This window comes from Mandrillus leucophaeus, unplaced genomic scaffold, assembly GCF_000951045.1.
Source record: "Mandrillus leucophaeus isolate KB7577 unplaced genomic scaffold, Mleu.le_1.0 Scaffold159, whole genome shotgun sequence".
Taxonomy (NCBI): Eukaryota; Metazoa; Chordata; class Mammalia; order Primates; family Cercopithecidae; genus Mandrillus; species Mandrillus leucophaeus.
This window is the reverse complement of record NW_012101576.1, coordinates 484626-503855: the sequence shown is the minus strand read 5'-3', so window position 1 is coordinate 503855 and position 19230 is coordinate 484626. Positions and strand designations below refer to the sequence as shown.

The following is a 19230-nucleotide window of genomic DNA, read 5'->3' as shown; positions in this document are numbered from 1 at the left end:
AAGCAGGTTCTACAGCCTTCTTTTTTTCTGGCACCAGGATGGTCTCGATCTCCTGACCTCGTGATCCACCCGTCTCAGCCTCCCAAAGTGCTGGGATTACAGGCGTGAGCCACCGTGCCCGGCCTTTGCCTTCATTTTTTAAAGATTTAAATACTTTTCGAGATAAGGTCTCACTCTAGTGCCCAGGCTGGAGTGCAGTGGTGCAATCTTGGCTCACTGCAACCTCTACCTCTCGAGCTCAAGTTATCTTCTTGCCTCAGCCTCTAAGAAGTTATCTTCTTGCCTCAGAATATCTGCCACCACACCTGGCTAATTTTTGTATTTTTTGTAGAGACAAGGTCTCAACTGTTGCTCAGGCTGATCTTGAGCTCCTGAGCTCAAGCAGTCCACCTGCCTCAGCTCCCAAGCCTTCAGTTTTGAAAGATCGTTTTATTGGATACAGGATTTTTGGTAACAGTTTTTTTTTTTCTTTGAGCATTTTGAATATGTTATTCCACTGTTTTCTGGCCTCAGTTGTTTTTGCTAAGAAGTTAGTTGTTAATCTTAGCCCTTGAAAGTAACTAGTTGTTTTTCTCTTGCTGCTTTCAAGGTTTTCTCCTTGTCTTTGACTTTCATCATTTTTACCGTGATGTTTATTTGTGGATCTTGTTGTTTATCCTTCTTGGAGTTTCTTGTGTTAGGTTTGTGTTATTCAATACGTTATGTTGGTACACTTTTTTTTTTTTTTTTTTTTTTTTGAGATGGAGTCTTGCTCTGTTGCCCAGGCTGGAGTACAGTGGCATGATCTTGGCTCACTGCAACCTCTGCCTCCCAGATTCAAGTGATTCTCCTGCCTCACCCTCCTGAGTAGTTGGGACTACAGGCACCTGCCACCATGCCTGGCTAAGTTTTGTACTTTTAGTAGAGATGGGGTTTTGCCATGCTGGCCAGGCTGGTCTCAAACTCCTGACTTCAGGTGATCCTCCCGCCTTGGCCTCCCAAAGTGCTGGGATTACAGGCGTGAGCCACCACACCCAGCTGTATGTTGTTACACTTAATGGTGTCCTACAGGTCTCTGAATCTGTTCATTTTTCTTCATTCTTTTTTCTTTCTGTTCTTCAGATTGCATAATTTCTATTGATGTATTTTCACGTTCCCCAATTCTTTCTAATGCCAGTTCGCATCTCCTCATGGGTCCCTTTAGTTTATTTTGCTGTTATGTTTTTCAACTCCAGGATTTGCATTTGATTCCTTTTTTTTTTTTTTGTAAATTCTATCTCTTTATGATATGCTCTATTTGATGTGACATTGTCATCGTACCTTTCTTTACTGTTTAATCATAGTTTAGTTCTTTGAACATATTTATAATGACTACTTTAAAGTCATATATTATGTTAAATCCAACATATGGTCACTCTCACAAGCAGGTTCTACAGCCTTCTTTTTTTCTGGCACATGGGTTATACTTTTCCTGTTTCTTTGTCCATTTTGTTATTAACTGGACATTTAAAATAACAGGTATCCAACCTTTTGGCTTCCCTGGGCCACATTGGGAGAATTGTCTTGGGCCACACATAAAATACACTAACACTAACAATAGCTGACGAGCTAAAAGAAAAAAAAACAGTCCGTGCATAATTTTTGTGATACCCACCACCACAGATAAGCAAAAAGGTCCTCGCATCCTAAGGGTTGGACTCGGCTGTTTTAAATAATATATGGTAGCAAGTCTGGGTATCAACCTTGTTATTGTCACTTGTTTATTTGTTTAGTGACTGGGTGTAGTTTTCCCCCATACGTTGTAAAGCCTCTGATCTTGTTCCTCAGAGAGGTACAGCTTTGGATATGCCCAGGCACCTTGGGATGACAGTGGTTTTGGCAGGGTTCTCTTTGTCTTTTCCTGACCATACTGCCAGCTGTTAAGTTCCATTGATTTTCAGCTGATTCTCAATTGTTTTCAATAATGCTTTGGGGCACACATTGTTCTATGGAGTAATCCAATCAAATCCAGGCTCCTTTGAAGGAATAGTTCCCAAGGTCAGTGTGTGGTGATATTTGTTCTAACATCCACACTGCTGGGTTTTATTTTTATTTTTTATTTTTTTTTATTTTTTTGGTCTCTCCTGAAAAATAGCCTACAGTTTAGTCTGTATCCTCATTGAATTTACAAATTTCACCATTATCTTTCACCAAAACCTCCACTGTTTTTAAGAGTACCCTTAGGCTTGAACTTTTTTTTTAATGCCCTGTTGTAAAGAAGTCAGTTGTTCTGAGAAAAGATGAAGAGCTAACTGTTTTATGGCCTACTTCTCCCCCCAGGCAAAATCTCTAGAGTCAAGGCTCTGAGTTAGGGGTGGGGACAATAGTATGCTTCTCTCTGAAACCCTGCTTTAGGAGCAGTTGGGGAAAGTGGGGGCAGTAGCCTGAGGTCTTTTTGGCTTGCCTCTTCCAGTGTGGAATCACCACTTTATAGGCCAGAGCAAAGGTAATTGAGGCCTCAGTATTTTTTAGCAGTGTTGCACAAAAGGTAGAGCCTCTGCCCCATGCGTGGAGGTTGGGCAGAAGAAAGGAGGCCTGCCTTTCAGATGCACTTGTCTAGAACTTATCCTTAGCAACAATAAGTAGCTGTGGAAAGGATGAGAAATGCTGATATGTCCTACTCCTTACCTAAAGATGTCTGGGAGCTAGAAGTAGAGGAGGATCCCTGTGTTCTCGGCTGCCTTTCTACATAGCAGAGCCAAGGGGGAAGGAGCAGTCTTGGTTAAAATATAGTCATGTGCTGCATAACGATGTTTTGGTCCATGATGCGGTATATAGGATGGTGGTCCCATAATATTACAATGGAGCTGAAAAATTCCTATCCCCTAGTGATGTAGCTTTAGCTCATAGAACAAGGTGTGACTCACGTGTTTATGGTGATGCCAGTCTAAAAAAACCAACTGCACTATCATATAAAAGTATATATATATATACACAATTATGTACAATACATAATACTTGATAATAAATGTTACTGGCTTATGTATTTATTATACTATTTTTTATCATTATTTTAGAGTGTACTCCTTCTACTTATTAAAAAAAAAAGTAAAAAAAAAGTTAGCTGTAAAGCAGCCTCAGGCAGGCCCTTCAGGAGGTTTTCTAGAAGATGTGGAGATGAGACAGTGATGTGGATGATCCTGACCGTCTGTAGGCCTAAGCCAATATGTGTTTGTGTCTTAGTTTTTAACAAAAAAGTTTGAAAAGTTAAAAAGTCTGAAAAATAGAAAAAAGCTTATAGACTACTGATAGAAAAAATATTTTTATATAGCTGTACAGTGTGTGTTTTAAGCTATGTTATTGCAAAAGAGTAAAAAAGCTAAAATTTTAAAGTTTATATAAAGTAAAAAAGTTACAGTAAGCTAAGGTTATTATTGGAGAAAGAAAATGTTTTAAATAAATTTAGGGTAGCCTAAGTATACAGTTTATAGAGTCTGTAGTAGTGTGCAATAATGTCCTAGGCCTTCACATTCACTTACCACTTACTCCTCCAGAGCACCTTCCAGTCTTGTAAGCTCTATTCATGTTAAGTGCCATTTTTAAATCTTTTATACCATATTTTTTATCATACCTTTCTATATTTGGATACACTTACAAATTGCCTATAGTATTTAGTATAGTAGCATGCTTACAGGTTTGTAGCCTAGGAGTCGTAGGTTCTACCATATAACCTAGGCGTGTAGTAGGCTGTGCCATCTAAGTTTGTGTAATACATTCTGTGATGTTCACACAATGATGAAACCGCCTGAGGATGCATTCTCAGAATGTATTTCTGTCGTTTTAAGTGATGCACGACTGTACCACTAGCTCTTGCTATTCTAACCGAATTTTCATAGATATTCCTGAATAAATGTTTTTTTGCTGTTTGCCCTTAGGACCATTTCAGAGGCTATAAAAATGGCTGTTTTAAACATAACTTCTATCAGTTTCCCTGGTGAGTAGGTCTGTGGAACTTCTCACCTTGTCTTGTCAGAAGTTGATATCCCTCTGGACTACAATGTTAGCTTTTTTTTGTAGTAATAATTAGTACCTTCGCCTTATTTAGGACTTCATAGCTTTCAGGTACATAATCATGCGAATAAATCTGAAAACCTAAGAGGAAATGGGAAAATTCCTTGAAATAAACAGCTTTCTGAAACGGACACAAGAAGAAACAAAAATCTGAATAGTTGTATACCTATTTGACTGATTCCTAATTTAAAACCCCAAGAGGGAAATTACAAGAAAATTATAGACCAACATCCCTTATGAACATAGTTTTTTTTGTCTTTTTTTTTGTTTTTTGTTTTTTTGAGACGGAGTCTCTCTCTGTCCCTCAGGCTGGAGTGCAGTGGCGTGATCTTGGCTCACTGAAGGTTCCGCCTCCCGAGTTCACGCCATTCTCCTGCCTCAGCCTCCCGAGTGGCTGGGAGTACAGGTGCCCGCCACCACGCCTGGCTAAGTTTTTTGTATTTTTAGTAGAGACGGGGTTTCACTGTGTTAGCCAAGATGGTCTCGATCTCCCGACCTCGTGATCTACCCGCCTCTGTCTCCCAAAGTGCTGGGATTATAGGCGTGAGCCACCACGCCCAACTTGAACAATAAAGTTGTGTACAAAATATTAACAAATTGAATTTGAAATATATAAATAGAATGCAACATTTTGATCATGTGGGATTTATGCCAGGAATGCAAGGCTGGTTTTACATTAAAAAAAGTTTTGTTACATAAATAGAATAAAATAAAAAGTATCACTTCAACATAAATAGAGAAAATAGAAAGTTCCTTCTCTGTATAGTTGCCTTCTCTTTAGTACTTTTCTATGCAAATCCTAGCCACCTCAGTAGCCCTATCTGTAGTCTTTATTTTGCTCATTAAATCTGCTTGTTCTTTTAGGGATTTTTTTTTCCTGTGCCTTCTCTCTTCTGGAGAGCTGTAGCAGGTAGGAAGCTGGTGTGATTGTGGGGCTTTGTTTTCCTTCCCACAGGGATCACAGTCCTCTACTGCCTGTTTCCAGCATCTGAAAACTATTGTTTTATGTATTTTGTTCAGTTTTTAGTAGTTTACAGTGGGAAGGTTAGTCTTCTGGAAGAAGTCTTGCCCACACTTTTTGTCATTCTTACCCAATAGGTATAAAGTGATGTATGACATTTCATGTATAAATTCATGTATACCATTCATACATACTTACATTTTTTTGGTTACCAGTGTGGTTGAATATCTTTTCATATGCTTATCAGTCATTTATGTTTCATGTGACCTTTTTTTCCTATAGATTTTGTTTTTTTTCTTAATGATTTGTAGGTGTTCTTTTGTACACTCTGTATACCAATTTCTTGTCCACATTTAATTTTTTAGTTCTCTTGGGACTAATTTTTGTGTGTGAAGGGTCTAATTTTAATTTTTTTCATATGAGTAGTTGGAATAATTTATTGAATTTTAAATATTTCCTACTGACTTTTTTTTTTTTTTTTAAAACACCAACCCTATTATATACTAACCTTTTGTATGTGTAGCTGGCATGTTTCTAAGTGCCTTATTTTTTTTCCTCAGTGGTCTGTAAATTCCTGCACAATACCATGTGGTTTTAATTACTAAATGTGGTAAGATGACTCTTCCCTTCTTCATCTTCTTAAAAATCATCTTGGCTATTCTTTTTCACTTTATTTTTCCAGGCGCATTTTTAAGAACAACTCTAATGGTTCCACCAAAATACCCTATTGAGAATTTAATCTGAATTGTGTTCCTTGTATAGATTCATTGGGGGAAAACATTGATTCTTCTCACCCATGAATATAGTATATCTCCATTTATTTATCTCTTTAATACATTTCAAGAATGTTTTATAATTATATTCATAAGAGCCTTGCTTGTTTTTCATTAGACTTCTCAGATTCATTGCCCTTGGAACACAGTCACCATATTAGGAGGGAGCTCAGACCGCATGGAGAGGTTATATGTTGGAGGTTCTGGTACTAGCCCCAGCTAGTCTGTCAGTCAAAAGCCATCTACCAGACATATGAGTGATTTAGCCTTCTCAGAATTCCATCCTCTAGCTTTCTAGTCCTTTAGCTGAGGCCTTAGGCATCACGGAGCAGAGATAAGGTATCCCTGTTCTGCCCTTTCTGAATCCCTGACACAAATTGAGAAAGGTAGTGTTTTGTTTTGTTTTGTTTTAAATTAAGATGGGTTCTTGCTTTGTTGCCCAGGCTAGAGTGCATGATCACAGCTTACTGCAGCTTCAACCCTCTGGCCTCAAGTGATCTTCCCACTTCAGCCTCCAAGTAGCTGGAACTACAGGTGTGTGCCATCAAGCCTAATTTTTTTTTTTTTTTTGAGATGGAGTCTCGCTGCGATGCCCAGGCTGAAGTGCAGTGGCTCAGTCTCTGCTCACTGCAACCTCCGCTTCCCGGGCTCAAGCTATTATCCTGCCTCAGCCTCCTGAGTAGCTGGGACCGGCACATGCCACCATGCCTGGCTAATTTTTTTTTGTATTTTAGTAGAGATGGGGTTTCACCATATTGGCCAGGTTGGTCTCAACTCCTGACTTGAAGTGATCTGCCCGCCTCAGCCTCCCAAAGTGCTGAGATTACAGGCATGAGCTACTGTGCCCAGCCAAGTCTGGCTAAATTTTAAATTTTTTGTAGAGACAAGTTCTCGCTATGTTGCCCAAGTTGGTCTTCAGCTCCTGGGCTCAAGCAGTTCTCCTGCCTCAGCCTCCCAAAGTGTTGGGATTACAGGCATAAGCCACCACGCCCAGCCCATTAATTGTTTTAAGCCGCAGAGTTTTGGGATAATTTGTTACTAAGAATAGAAAATGAATACCCCAGGCATCATTATGCTTATGATTTGGCTTGTTTTATAAGTTTCCTATGGGAACACATAATCAGAATATTCTAATATAGTATATGGGGAATAGTTTCTCATCCTGGATTAATAAATTGGTATTTATTACTGTTTTGTGAGCTTGGGGAATTTGTGTTATGTATGATTTTAAAAAACAGCTGAGTTTGTAAGGCAGAGGAATAGACTCAGACATTGAAAATTCATCATGAACACTAAGCTCCTTGGGAAACTGGACTTACTCTCTTTTGAGGGTATACTAACATCCCTGCATGGTTGAGAATGAGGTTTCATTTTGCGTGACATTTCTGTAGTCAGATATATGTCTGAGTTAAAACACCCAAACTTGTCTTGAAGACCTCTTAATTTAGTTGTACAGTCTTCCTAAGTAGGTTTCATAAATTGACATTCAAGAACATAATGTAAAACTTTGCAGCAGTTTCCTAAAGATTCTAATTTACTTCAAAAAATTCTCACAAAGTTTGCTAATATTGAATGAGTCATTGAAATAAGCCAGGCTATGTACTCAACTATATAGATTATTTCTCTGATATTTTCATTTTATGTAAATATGAAGTATACATACAAGTACATCTCATTGTATTGTGCTTCACTTTATTGCATTTCCCAGATATTGTGGGTTTTATTTTTTTAAAACAATGGAAGGTTTTTGCAAACCTGCATTGAGCAAGTCTGTTGGTCCCATTTTTCCAATAGCATGTGCTAACTTTGTGTGTCTGTGTCACGTTTTGGAGATTCTCACAATATTACAAACTTTTGCATTATTCTATCTATTATGGTCGTCTCCGATTAGTGATCTTTAATGTTACTATTGTAATTGTTTTGGGGCATCATGAACCATACCCATATAAGATGTCAAACTTAATCAGTAGGTATTGTTTGTGTTCTGACGGCTCCACCAACCAGCCATTTCCCGGTCTCTCTTCCTCTCCCCGGGCCTCCCTATTCCCAATGAAATACCTCTGCAATGGCTGCTAAGTGTTGAAGTGAAAGGAGAGTCTCACACCTCACTTTAAATCAGAAACTAGAAATGATTAAGCTTAGTGAGGAAGGCATGTTGAAAGCTGTGATTGGCCAAAAGCTAGGCTTCTTGTACCAAATAGCTAAGTTGTGAATGCAAAGGAAAAACTCTTGAAGGACATTAAAAGTGCTACTCCAGTGACCACATGCATGATAGGAAAGCAGAACAGCCTTACTGCTGATTTGGAGAAAGTTTGAGTGGTCTGAATAGAAGATCAAACAGCCATAACATTTCCTTAAGCCAAAGCCTAATCCAGAACATGTCTAAAAATGCCCTTCCTGAACCTCTGTACTTAATTGATAGTTGACTAGTTATAGAGTTCTAGACTGGCATTAGAATTCTAATAGGATAGCCCCATTATCTTCTGGCATGACTTTTTGCTGATAAGAAATTCCATGGATATTTAACCTCTGATTCCTTTGTGGATGACTTTTTTTTTTTTTTTTTAATCTGAAAGCTTTTATTCTTCTCTCCTGGGCATCTGAATTTTCAGTGATGTGCTGAATTATCCCTTTGGGATCATGTTTTTCTCTGTATTTGGTTTTATGTCATGTTGTAGTTTTTCCTTGAATGTCTGGTGATCCTTTATTTTCCATTAATATGTATGGATAAACAAAAAATTACTGTAAGAGTTGGTTGGGGTTTATTGATTATCTGGTTTTGTTTAGAGTAATTGGTTAGGGAACTAGTTAAATGTTGGAATGTAGGAATCCTCCTCTGGCACTATTCAGTTTCGGTAGGGAAGAACCTTCTAATTTTCTTGCCTGAAGCATGAATGCTTGACTGTCTTTTGGAATGGGATGGTAGACTCTTCAGCAAATCCAGACTTTTATTTAATCCCCCATTTTAGTTCATGTCTTAATCCTTTCCTCTGTTTCACTAGATATTTCTTAATCTTGAACTAATCTGAAGTTCTGTAGGACCCTTGTCTGTATTCCCGCTAATCTGAAGTTTCTGTAGGACCCTTGTCTGTATTCCCGCTAATCTGAAGTTTCTGTAGGACCCTTGTCTGTATTCCCCCTTCTTTTTATTCTAGGACGTGACTTCCTCTTAGTTTTGCCATTACCACTTCTCCACCTACTTTGAGTTTTCCCTGAAATTTGTTGAAGTCTCTTGCCTAAGGGCCTATTCTGTTCTCTGTTACTGTGGGTTTTTATCTTTTTTTTTTTTTTTTTGGTGGGGGGGTCTACTTTTATTTTAGAGAGAAGGAGAGAAAATAAACAAAATTGCCATTTTTAAGTGATATGTACTGTGAATCTCTAATGGGTAACGATTTAGGATACAGCTTTTAAAGGAACATTTGATATTTCAAAAACAGTATTCTCATACTTGTTCACCTTACATTCTAGGTGGTTTAAGTCCTAGCTTCAGTACAAATTTGCTTTATCATCTTGGGCATGCTGTGTAGTGTGGGAACCTGAAGTACTTCACATATTGTAAAGCAATGGTTTTCAAACTCTCTTTGACTGTAAACTATAGTGAGAAATACATTTTACTTCACAACTTACATACTTCCATGACATAATATCCTTACGTGCAATGCACTCTGAATTTTTTTTTTTTAAACTCTGGTTGTGACCCACTAACTTGATCTTACTGCCCACCAATGGTGTGCAACCTACACTTTGAAAAACAGTATACTAGAGCAGTGTTTCTTAAAAATGTGAGCCTGGGCCAGGTTCAGTGGCTCATGCCTATATTCCCAGCATTTTAGGAGGCCAAGGCGGGCGAATCACAAGGTCAGGAGTTTGAGACCAGTCTGACCAAGATGGTGAAACCTCATCTCTACTAAAAATACAAAAATTAGCTGAGCGTGGTAGTGGGCACCTGTAGTCCCAGGTACTTGGGAGGCTGAGGCAGGAGAATCACTTGAACCCAGGAGGCAGAGGTTGCAGTGAGCTGAGACTCAGTCTCAAAAAAAAAAAAAAAAAAAGTGTGAGCCAGATATATTTTCAAGTTGAGTATTGAAAAAAACGTTAAGAATTTAGGAAAAACCTAGCAGGGCTTTTGTGAGTTTTAAAAGGTGTGTTAATAATCCTCCAAAGGTGAAATTCTGCCCTTCCCTAGAGTTATCTTGAGTCACCCTTGGCTTGAGGCCATGCAGGGATTTTTACAGTGTTGAGAATTATCTTTAGTGAGATCAAGTGGCAGTCAATAATAAATTGAAATACAGTTTAAAATGTGCTTTAAAAACACATCTTTTAGCCAAATTTAAATTAATTATGTATTTAGCAAAGCAAGGCATATCTGTTTTTTTTAAAAGATAATTCCTAGATTGTGCAGTTTGTTGTACCTTTCATAATATTCATGCAGAGCTCTTTATATTGTGGATTTAGTGATACTTTCTAGAAGAATGCTGTTTTTAAATTTTATTTTTTATTTTTGGAAGAATGCTTTTAATAAATCCTAACTCTGATGCTGAAGAGATGACCACAAATTGATGCTGCAGGTTATTACATATATTAAGTAAGTGCGTAGTCAAATTTCCTTGAGGCAACACAAAGACTTAAGGCATTGGAAATGGTTAAATATGATACACCATGATAGTAGATAGTAGTCTGAATTGTTCCTTGGTAAATACTTGGGAAGATCAAAATACAGTTGCCCCTCCATATCTGTGGGTTCCACATCTGTGGATTCAACCAACCTTGCATCAAAAATACTCCAGGGGAGGGAGGAAGAGTCTATACAGAATATGTACAGACTTTTTTTCAGCTCATTATTCCTTAGATAATATAGTATAACAACTGTTTACATAGCATTTACATTGTGTTAGGTGTAAGTAATATAGACATGATTTAAAGTATACAGGAGGCTATGCATAGGTTGATGGAAATACTAGACCATTTTACATGAGGGACTTGAGCATCCTCAGATTTTGGTATCTAGGGGAGTCCAGGAACTTGTCCCCATGGATAATGCAGATCAACTGTATACTTATAAGTTTACATGTAGGACATTCTCTTCATTTAAATAGAGGTCACTAGGACCTTAAATATGCATCCCTTATTTACTCATTTGTTTATACATTTTGGAAGAAATCAGCATCCATTTGAAACAGATATATGTCATCGGTTCAAGAAAACCTGGTTAAAATTGTCCCAACAAAACTTGGACCTCTTATAATAATTAAATTCGGAGTGACTGAGCAAACTACTGTGTTGTAGTACTCAGGGCATGATCCAAAAGTTACCTTGTCAGCCACAACTCTAGTTGCTGATGATGCAGCGCTGTAAGGTGGTGTGAATTTTTCCTGTGAACTTGTTTGTTTCTAAAGACGTTTTCATTTTTAAACCTTTAAGTGAAATTCTGATAGAAAATATCAGCATCTCTTGCAGGGAGAATGCCAGGTGAGCAAGCTGTCACCATAGGAATCAGAATGGACGTTATCATCCGTAGTGAGAATGGCAAATGGATAATCAGCATCAGCCCAATTGCCAGACTGAAACATCATTATGACAGACTTCATTTGCAAGAATTCTTAAAACGGAGAAGCTGAAGAATAAAGTGGCCAGTGCAGATATTGTCTGTGCTTTTTACATTTAACAGATTTATTATGTGTTCTTTTTCTTTTCTTTTTTTTTTGAGACGGAGTTTTGCTCTCGTTGCCTAGGTCGGAATGCAATGGTGTGATCTCAGCTGACTGCAACCTCTGCCTCCTGGGTTCAAGCGATTCTCCTGCTTCAGTCTCCCAAGTAGCTGGGATTACAGATGTGCACCACCACGCCCGGCTAACATTTTGTATTTTTAGTAGAGGTGGGGTTTCACCATGTTGACCAGGCTGGTCTCAAACTCCTGACCTCAGGTGATCCGCCCGTCTCAGCCTCCCAAAGTGCTGGGACTACAGGCGTGAGCCACCATGCCTGGCCTATGTGCTCTTTTTCTTACAGATTGTTACTCATGTTTATGAAATATGACAAGAAGATAGGCTGATCTTTTTTCAACCTATTTATATTTTCTGCTCTTTTTTCTTATGAGAAAATTCAGTGTTACTGTTTCACAAATGTACTAGAGTTGGGACATATTAAGCATCTACAAATGCAAAATATTTCATAATTTTTTAAATAATGAAAACTATGATTATCATCTTTTCTTACAGGATAACTACCATAAAAATGTTTTTGACCTATATAAAAATGTTTCATGTCTTGAACCTACAAGTAGGCCAACCAGCAGTACATAACAGCAGCTTCTCTTCTCTCATTTAACCGTTTACAGTATGGCTTACTCTTCACAACTGTTTTACCTTAGCTGCCAAGAAACTTAGTAAAAACAAAAGCCCTTAAATATAGCAGTCAAATATCTTGTAAAGCTTTCTTGCATTTAATTAATTGTGATTTCATTTTTTAAATTTATTTTATTTTATTTTATTTTTTTTTGAGATGGAGTCTTGCTCTGTTGCCCAGGCTGGAGTGCAGTGGCAGGATCTGGGCTCACTGCAAGCTCCACCTCCCGGGTTCACACCATTCTCCTGCCTCAGCCTCCTGAGTAGCTGGGACTACAGGCTCCCACCACCACGCCCGGCTAATTTTTTTTATTTTTAATAGAGACAGGGTTTCACCGTGTTAGCCAGTATGGTCTCGATCTCCTGACCTCGTGATCCACCCACCTCAGCCTCCCAAAGTGCTGGGATGACAGGCATGAGCCACTGCTCCCAGCCCTCTGATTTCATTTTTAATTTTTCTGTTTATATTTAATCTTGTAAGCACTCTTGAATTCTTTTTGATTCCAGATTGTGTGGAGAGTAGTCAGTATAGATGTGGTAAATATATACTGTGGTAGTACGTTTTCCGTTTTGCCTGATAGCATTACTTTCTGTGTTCTGTATCTTCCCTTCTCAACTTGCTTCTAGTCTTTTGAAGGCAGGAAATCATGTCTTTCAGAATTTGCTTCAAAAGATTGTTGTGAGAGTGAAATTAGTGCATATAAAACACTTAGAATTGTCTTTGGAATGAAGTACTAACGTTAGCAGTAGTACTGTATTTTAATATGGAGCACAGCAGACTGCTCAATAGACGTTATGTACTTAATGGGAAGGGTTTAGTAGGAAAAGATCTTTCTATATCATAATACCTAAAAATAATCAAGAATTGGAAACTTCTGTTTTAACCCAGAGCCAGTGGAGTTGTAACATTAACTGCTTCTAAATACTTCTGATGTTTGGGAGAATTCAGATGTGACCTATCCCACCCAAGCATTATGTAATACTGGGATATAGTTCTGGGGGAGAAAAAACAAAAACAAATTTAAATGCATCTTCAGGCTAAGAAATGGATTACTGAATGGATAAGCTATGGAAAAACATTAATTTCTTTCTGGAGGAGGAGACCCAAGAGTTAGGTGTCCAGAAACAGTCTTTTTTAAAAAATGTGTAACATGGGGCTGGGCATGGTTGCTCTCCCCTGTAATCCCAGCACTTTGGGAGGCTGAGGTGGGTGGATCACGAGGTCAGGAGATGGTGACCAGCCTGACCAACATGGTGAAATGCCATCTCTACTAAAAATACAAAAATTAGCCGGGCGTGGTGGTGAGCGCCTGTAATCCCAGCTACTTGGGAGGCTGAGGCAGGAGAATCTCTTGAACCTGGGAGGCGGAGGTTGCAGTGAGCAGAGATTGTACCACTGCACTCCAACCTGGGTGACAGAACGAGACTCCGTCTCAAAAAAAAAAAAAAAAAGGGTAACATGTTCTTAAACCTACTATGATTGTGCTTAATGATGGGGCTATGTACTGAGAAATTCATTATTAGACAGTTTTGTCATTGTGCAAACATCATAGAGTATACTTCCACAAACTTAAATGGTATAGCTTACTACACATCTAGGCTGTGTACAAACCTGCACAGCATGTTACTGTTTGAATACTGTAGGCAATTTGAAAAGTAAGTATATGTGTATCTAAACAAGAAAAAGTACAGTAAAAATACGGTTTATATGGGACCACCATTACATATGCAGTCTGTTGTTGACAAAACTTTGTTATGCGGTGCATGACTGTATTTTCCAATCCTGAAAGTTATTTTGTGTCTTTTTTTGTGCTAGCCACAGGCTACTTAGCCTGTAGTGTTAGAAAAACAGACTTTCCATTTGTATTTCACCTTGAAATATATGCACTCATGTTCATGATTGTTATCTCAATCCATTTAATTCTACCATCAAGGTAGATTGTTCATAAAAATGGTCATTACGATTCTTTTTTTTTTTTTTTTAAACATAGTCTCGCTTTGTTACCCAGGCTGGAGTGCAGTGGTGCAATCTTGGCTCACTGCAAGCTCTGCGTCCCAGGTTCATGCCATTCTCCTGCCTCAGCCTCCCGAGTAGCTGGGATTACAGGCACCCAACACCATGCCTGGCTAATATTTTGTATTTTTAGTAGAGACGGGGTTTCACCATGTTAGCCAGGATGGTCTTGATCTTCTGACCTTGTGATCTGCCCGCCTAGGCCTCCCAAAGTGCTGGGATTACAGGCACGACCGCACGCGGCGTTATTAATTCTTAAACATAGGCATGTTGTTGTAATTCATTATTTATGTCACTGTTAATAGCCAGCACCAATTTTGAACTTCTCCTTGTTCAGTAGACTGTTTTTCAGTGCAGTATCTTTATTCTTTAAATTCAGAGAGTTTTTTGAAGCATCAAGTAAGTATTTATTAACTCCTTATATACCCTATCCTAGATAAAAAAGAAATAAAAAGGAAATCCTGCTCAGTGAATAATCCTTCCCCTTGAGAAGCCTGAAATCTTTTGGTGGTTGATGAAAGAAACATCTGTTGAATATAGGCCTAAAGATAATGGGTACTCAAATACATAATTGAGGTTGTGAACACTATAGATCATGAGAGGTGGGAGAGATCATTATATCCTGACCTACCTAAGGGAAATTTTGTGGAGAATGTGAGATTTAAGTTTGTTCTTAAAGGGCAAGTAGGATATGGAAAGATAGGGGAGGAAATCTAGTGAAGTATTTCAGGTAGGGAAAAGACTTTGAACAAACACACGGCCTTTAGATATTAAGAGAGCTGGTTTCACATTGAGGAGGTGGTAGTGGGAGGAAGGAGAGAAGAGGACTGGCTATATAAGGTATTCACATAATTGAAGTGGGATCTTGTGTGAGTTTGTATTACTATTAGTGTTAGGGAGAAAGAGTTAAAATATATCTTAAAACTCTGTTAGAATGCAGCCTCTCAAGGTATGGCAACTATTTCACCAAGTCATCATTATGGAATTTATATTAATTATAAAGATATATATTATAAAATAAAGCCATATATTAAGGATATAGATATCTTTGAAAATAGATAACTATAAAGATACTACTGAATAACTGACAAAACTATAGGGATTTCCTGTACACTATGAATCGAGAAGGAGTCTTATAGCCCACATAGTCAACATGTATCTCATTTAGTGTGTAGTACATACATAAGCAGAGGTGTCCATCTCTAGTTTTCAAACTAAGTGGTAATATCAAGCAGACATCTTTTTGTTAGTTGAAATAAATTATTAGGAGACATCATTTATTAATGGAAATTAAATGCACATAACCATTTTAACTTTAAGGGTAAAAAGCCCCAGAAGATTTAAGAAAAGGGCCATTCAAGAAACAACTGATTTTACAGAGAAGCATCAGATTCTGCTTAGAATGACTAATGGCCATTTTGGGATAAAAAAAGGTAGTAAACATAAGACTGCTGGTTATATGTAGCATGTATGTTGGCTCATGCTTCATTTTCACCCCCAATAGAATTAATTTTAATTCTGGGATAAAGACAACTGTTTGACATATTACTTAGTATTAAAAATAGCTGCAAATTTAATTTTTTTAAATCAAATATTTTTTAATCAAAAATCAAAATATTCCCACCTAAGAACAGTTTCATAAAAGGTGATCCTGAATTAGGATGTGGTGGCTCACACCTGTAATCCCAGCACTTTGGGAGGCCAAGGCAGGCAGATCATTCAAGGTCAGGAGTTTGAGACCAGGCTGGCCAACATGGTGAAACTTCATCTCTACTAAAAGAAAATACAAAAATTAGCTGGGCGTGGTGGTGCAGGCCTGTAATCCCAGCTACTTGGGAGGCTTAGGCAGGAGAATTACATGAACCTGGGAGGAGGCGGGGGTTGCAGTGAGCCGAGATCACACTACCACACTCTAGCCTGGGCAACACAGTGAGACTCCGTCTCAAAAAAAAAAAAAAAAAAAAAGTGACCCTGAATCAAAAACTACCAAATTGGTAGTGAAAAATGTCATATATGTCAATATTACATGGACTCTGAATGCCAATCTTAGGATTATAGACTTTAGCCTTCATAAAGCAGAGAGTCATTATTGATTTTGGAACAAGAAGTGTTAAATATAAGTTCTTTGTAAGTGTGGAGCTATCTTATTTTACTGGCATAGCCACAAATGAACTGCAGCAAATTCAAGTCTTCATATTTTTACTTCAAAAATCATGTGACTTTTGCTGTTCTTTATAATATATCCACATTTGTTTTATTGTAAAATTATTTAATAATAATTGACCAATGAAAAGAATGTGCCTTATGTCTTGTGACTTTGTGTGAACATGCTTAGAATACCTGACCTACTACGGTTCAGCAGTACCTTATCTAAATCAGCTTTTTTAAGGACAGCAACTTGAATATAATTGAAAGGTAATTTTACCTTTTAGCTTCCTGCCCTGGAGTTAATTACAAAGCACAGGCATTCTTGATTAGGTTACCATCTTTACGAAGATTTTTGCCTGTATCTTTATATAAAGTATGTACTGGTTTTGAATGGAAGAATAGTTTCGTATATTATGAGCTAAATATCAGAGTTGAATTTTTAAATTTTACTCTCAGAAGTTCAATAATCTTAAGTGATTGAGCTAATTGAAGTCCTTGTTTATAGATATGGAAGTTCAGAATTGAAGTTTTATGGTTTTGAAGGTTAGATACAAAAGGATTTAACATTTGTTAGAATCAAATCGATACGATGTGTCCGTATTTTTGTAATAAGTAGAATATAAAACAATAAGCTTTTTCAAATCGAGACTTGAGTCTCACTCTGTGGCCCAGGCTGGAGTGTAGTGGCACTATATCTCGGCTCACTGCAACCCCCACCTCCCGCGTTCCAGTGATTGTCCTGCCTCTGCCTTCCCAGTAGTTGGGATTACAGGTGCCCCCCACCACATTCAGCTCATTTTTGTATTTTTAGTAGAGATGGGGTTTCACCATTTGCCCAGGCTGGTCTTGAACTCCTGACCTCAAGTCATCCGCCTGCCTCAGCCTTCCAACGTGCTGGGATTACAGGCATGAGCCACCACACCGGCCCATTTTTTGAGTACCTATTATATGCCAGGTATTGTATTAGATACTAGAAAGATAAAGAGAAGTAGAGAGATAGAAAGACAGAAATAATTAGATAAATAAAACTTGGTTTCTGCATTGATTGATTGAGACGTCGTCTCTGTTGCCCAGACTGGAATGCAGTGGTGCGATCTCGGCTCGCTGCAACCCCAGCCTCCCGGGTTCAAGTGATTCTCTTACCTCAGCCTCCGGAGTAGCTGGGATTACAGGCACGCACCACCATGCCCTGATAATTTTTGTATTTTTTGTAAAGACAGTGTTTTGCCATATTAGCAAGGCTGGTCTCGAACTCCTGACTTCAAGTGATCTGTCTGCCTTGGCCTCCCAAAGTGCTGGGATTACATAGGTGTGAGCCACTGTGCCTGGCTGTTGGTTCCTGCTTTTAGTTGAGGGGTGCTGAATATGTAAAATATAATTGCTGTAAAGCACAGTAAATACTATAATAGGGATATGCGCCTAAAACATATTTGGGTAAAAGTGGATAAACCAACCAATTTAGCTTCAGTACCATAAGGAAAGCTTCTGAAAACTACTCCAGCCTGGGCGACAGAGCAAGACTTTGTTTCAAAAAAATAGAAATTAAAAAAAAAAAGAAGGGACTTATGCTGAAACTTTATAAGTAGGTAGTGTTCCTGGGGTGGGAATGTGGGAAGAAGGGCATTCCAGACAGAGGAAACATTGTGTAACCTTCGGGGAACTGCATAGAGTATGGTTTAACGAAAATGAAAAGGCATGTTGGAAAGGTTAAGAGATGACTCTTGACAGTAGACAGCTGCACTTTGTATACAGCCCAGAGGAGTTTGAACTTTATTATTTAATTATTGGAGTATCATTGAAAAACATGGAACTTGAGCACACCGACTCTCATTTTGAAGTAGTTTGGAGGGTATGTCAGGAGTGGTAATGATTATGGGATAAGAGGAGCAATTAGAATATCATTGCTGTAGTCCAGATGAGGCATGGTGAGAGTCTGAAATGACAATGGGAGTGACAAGGATAGATTTCAAATATGTTAAAGACGTTGAATCAATAACATTTAATGATTAGTTGGGCATGGTGGCACATAATCTCTACTACTCTGGAGGCTGAGGCAGGAGGATCACATGAGCCCAGGAGTTTGAGTCTATCTTGGGCAACGTAGCAAGACCACATTTCTTTAAAACAATTTTTTTAATGATTGATTGTGAGTAATGAGAGAGAGAGAAGGGTCCAGTATGAATCCCTGAATGATGGGGTTAGATGGGCACATTTCTCACTAGATTTTTGGAAGAAGTTTTACATATGTGAATAGCTTCTACAAAATTAATAAATATATAAAAGTAACTTCTGAGTAGGTTATTTCTAAGTTTTTCTTTATTTTTATTTATAGATGCCACTTCAAATGAACAACAAGATCTTTTCTGTCAGAAGTTGCAGCAGTGTTGTATACTGTTTGATTTCATGGACTCTGTTTCAGACTTGAAGAGCAAAGAAATTAAAAGAGCAACACTGAATGAACTGGTTGAGTATGTTTCAACTAATCGTGGTGTAATTGTTGAATCAGCGTATTCTGATATAGTAAAAATGGTAAGCCTCTAGACTTATGTTCCTCAGATGTATGTAAATTTAAGATCTGAGGTATAATAATGGATTAATGAGACTGATTTTAAATAAATGTACAATACATCCCCCAAATTTTAAAAAATAGTTCATTTGAAAGATTATCCCATCCATTCCAATGATACCATCATTGCATATACAAGTTTGGGAATTGAGAGAGTCACAGTGGCTGGTGGCTCCCATATTGGATAGTGCAGATCTAGAGCTTAAGAGAAGGATTTAGGCCTGGGATTATACAGATCGATAGGTAATTAACGTCATGGAGGTGAATAGTTACTGATAACTTTTATTTATTTTTATTTATTTATTTATGTTTTGAGACGGAGTCTCACTCTGTAGCCCAGGCTGGAGTGCAGTGGTGCAGTCTCGGCTCACTGCAACCTCTGCGTCCCGGGTTCA

At 38.1% G+C, this 19230-nt stretch overlaps 1 protein-coding gene across 1 annotated transcript in view; it reads left to right on the top strand.

Annotated features, from left to right (window-relative positions):
• PPP2R5A (protein phosphatase 2, regulatory subunit B', alpha) overlaps positions 1 to 19230 on the top strand; it is a 76309-nt gene that overhangs the window by 20258 nt on the left and 36821 nt on the right. The window contains exon 2 of the mRNA XM_011975780.1: positions 18602 to 18798. Coding sequence (XP_011831170.1) covers positions 18673 to 18798 — 126 coding nt within the window. The 5' untranslated portion in view covers positions 18602 to 18672. The remainder of the gene's footprint in view (positions 1 to 18601; positions 18799 to 19230) is intronic.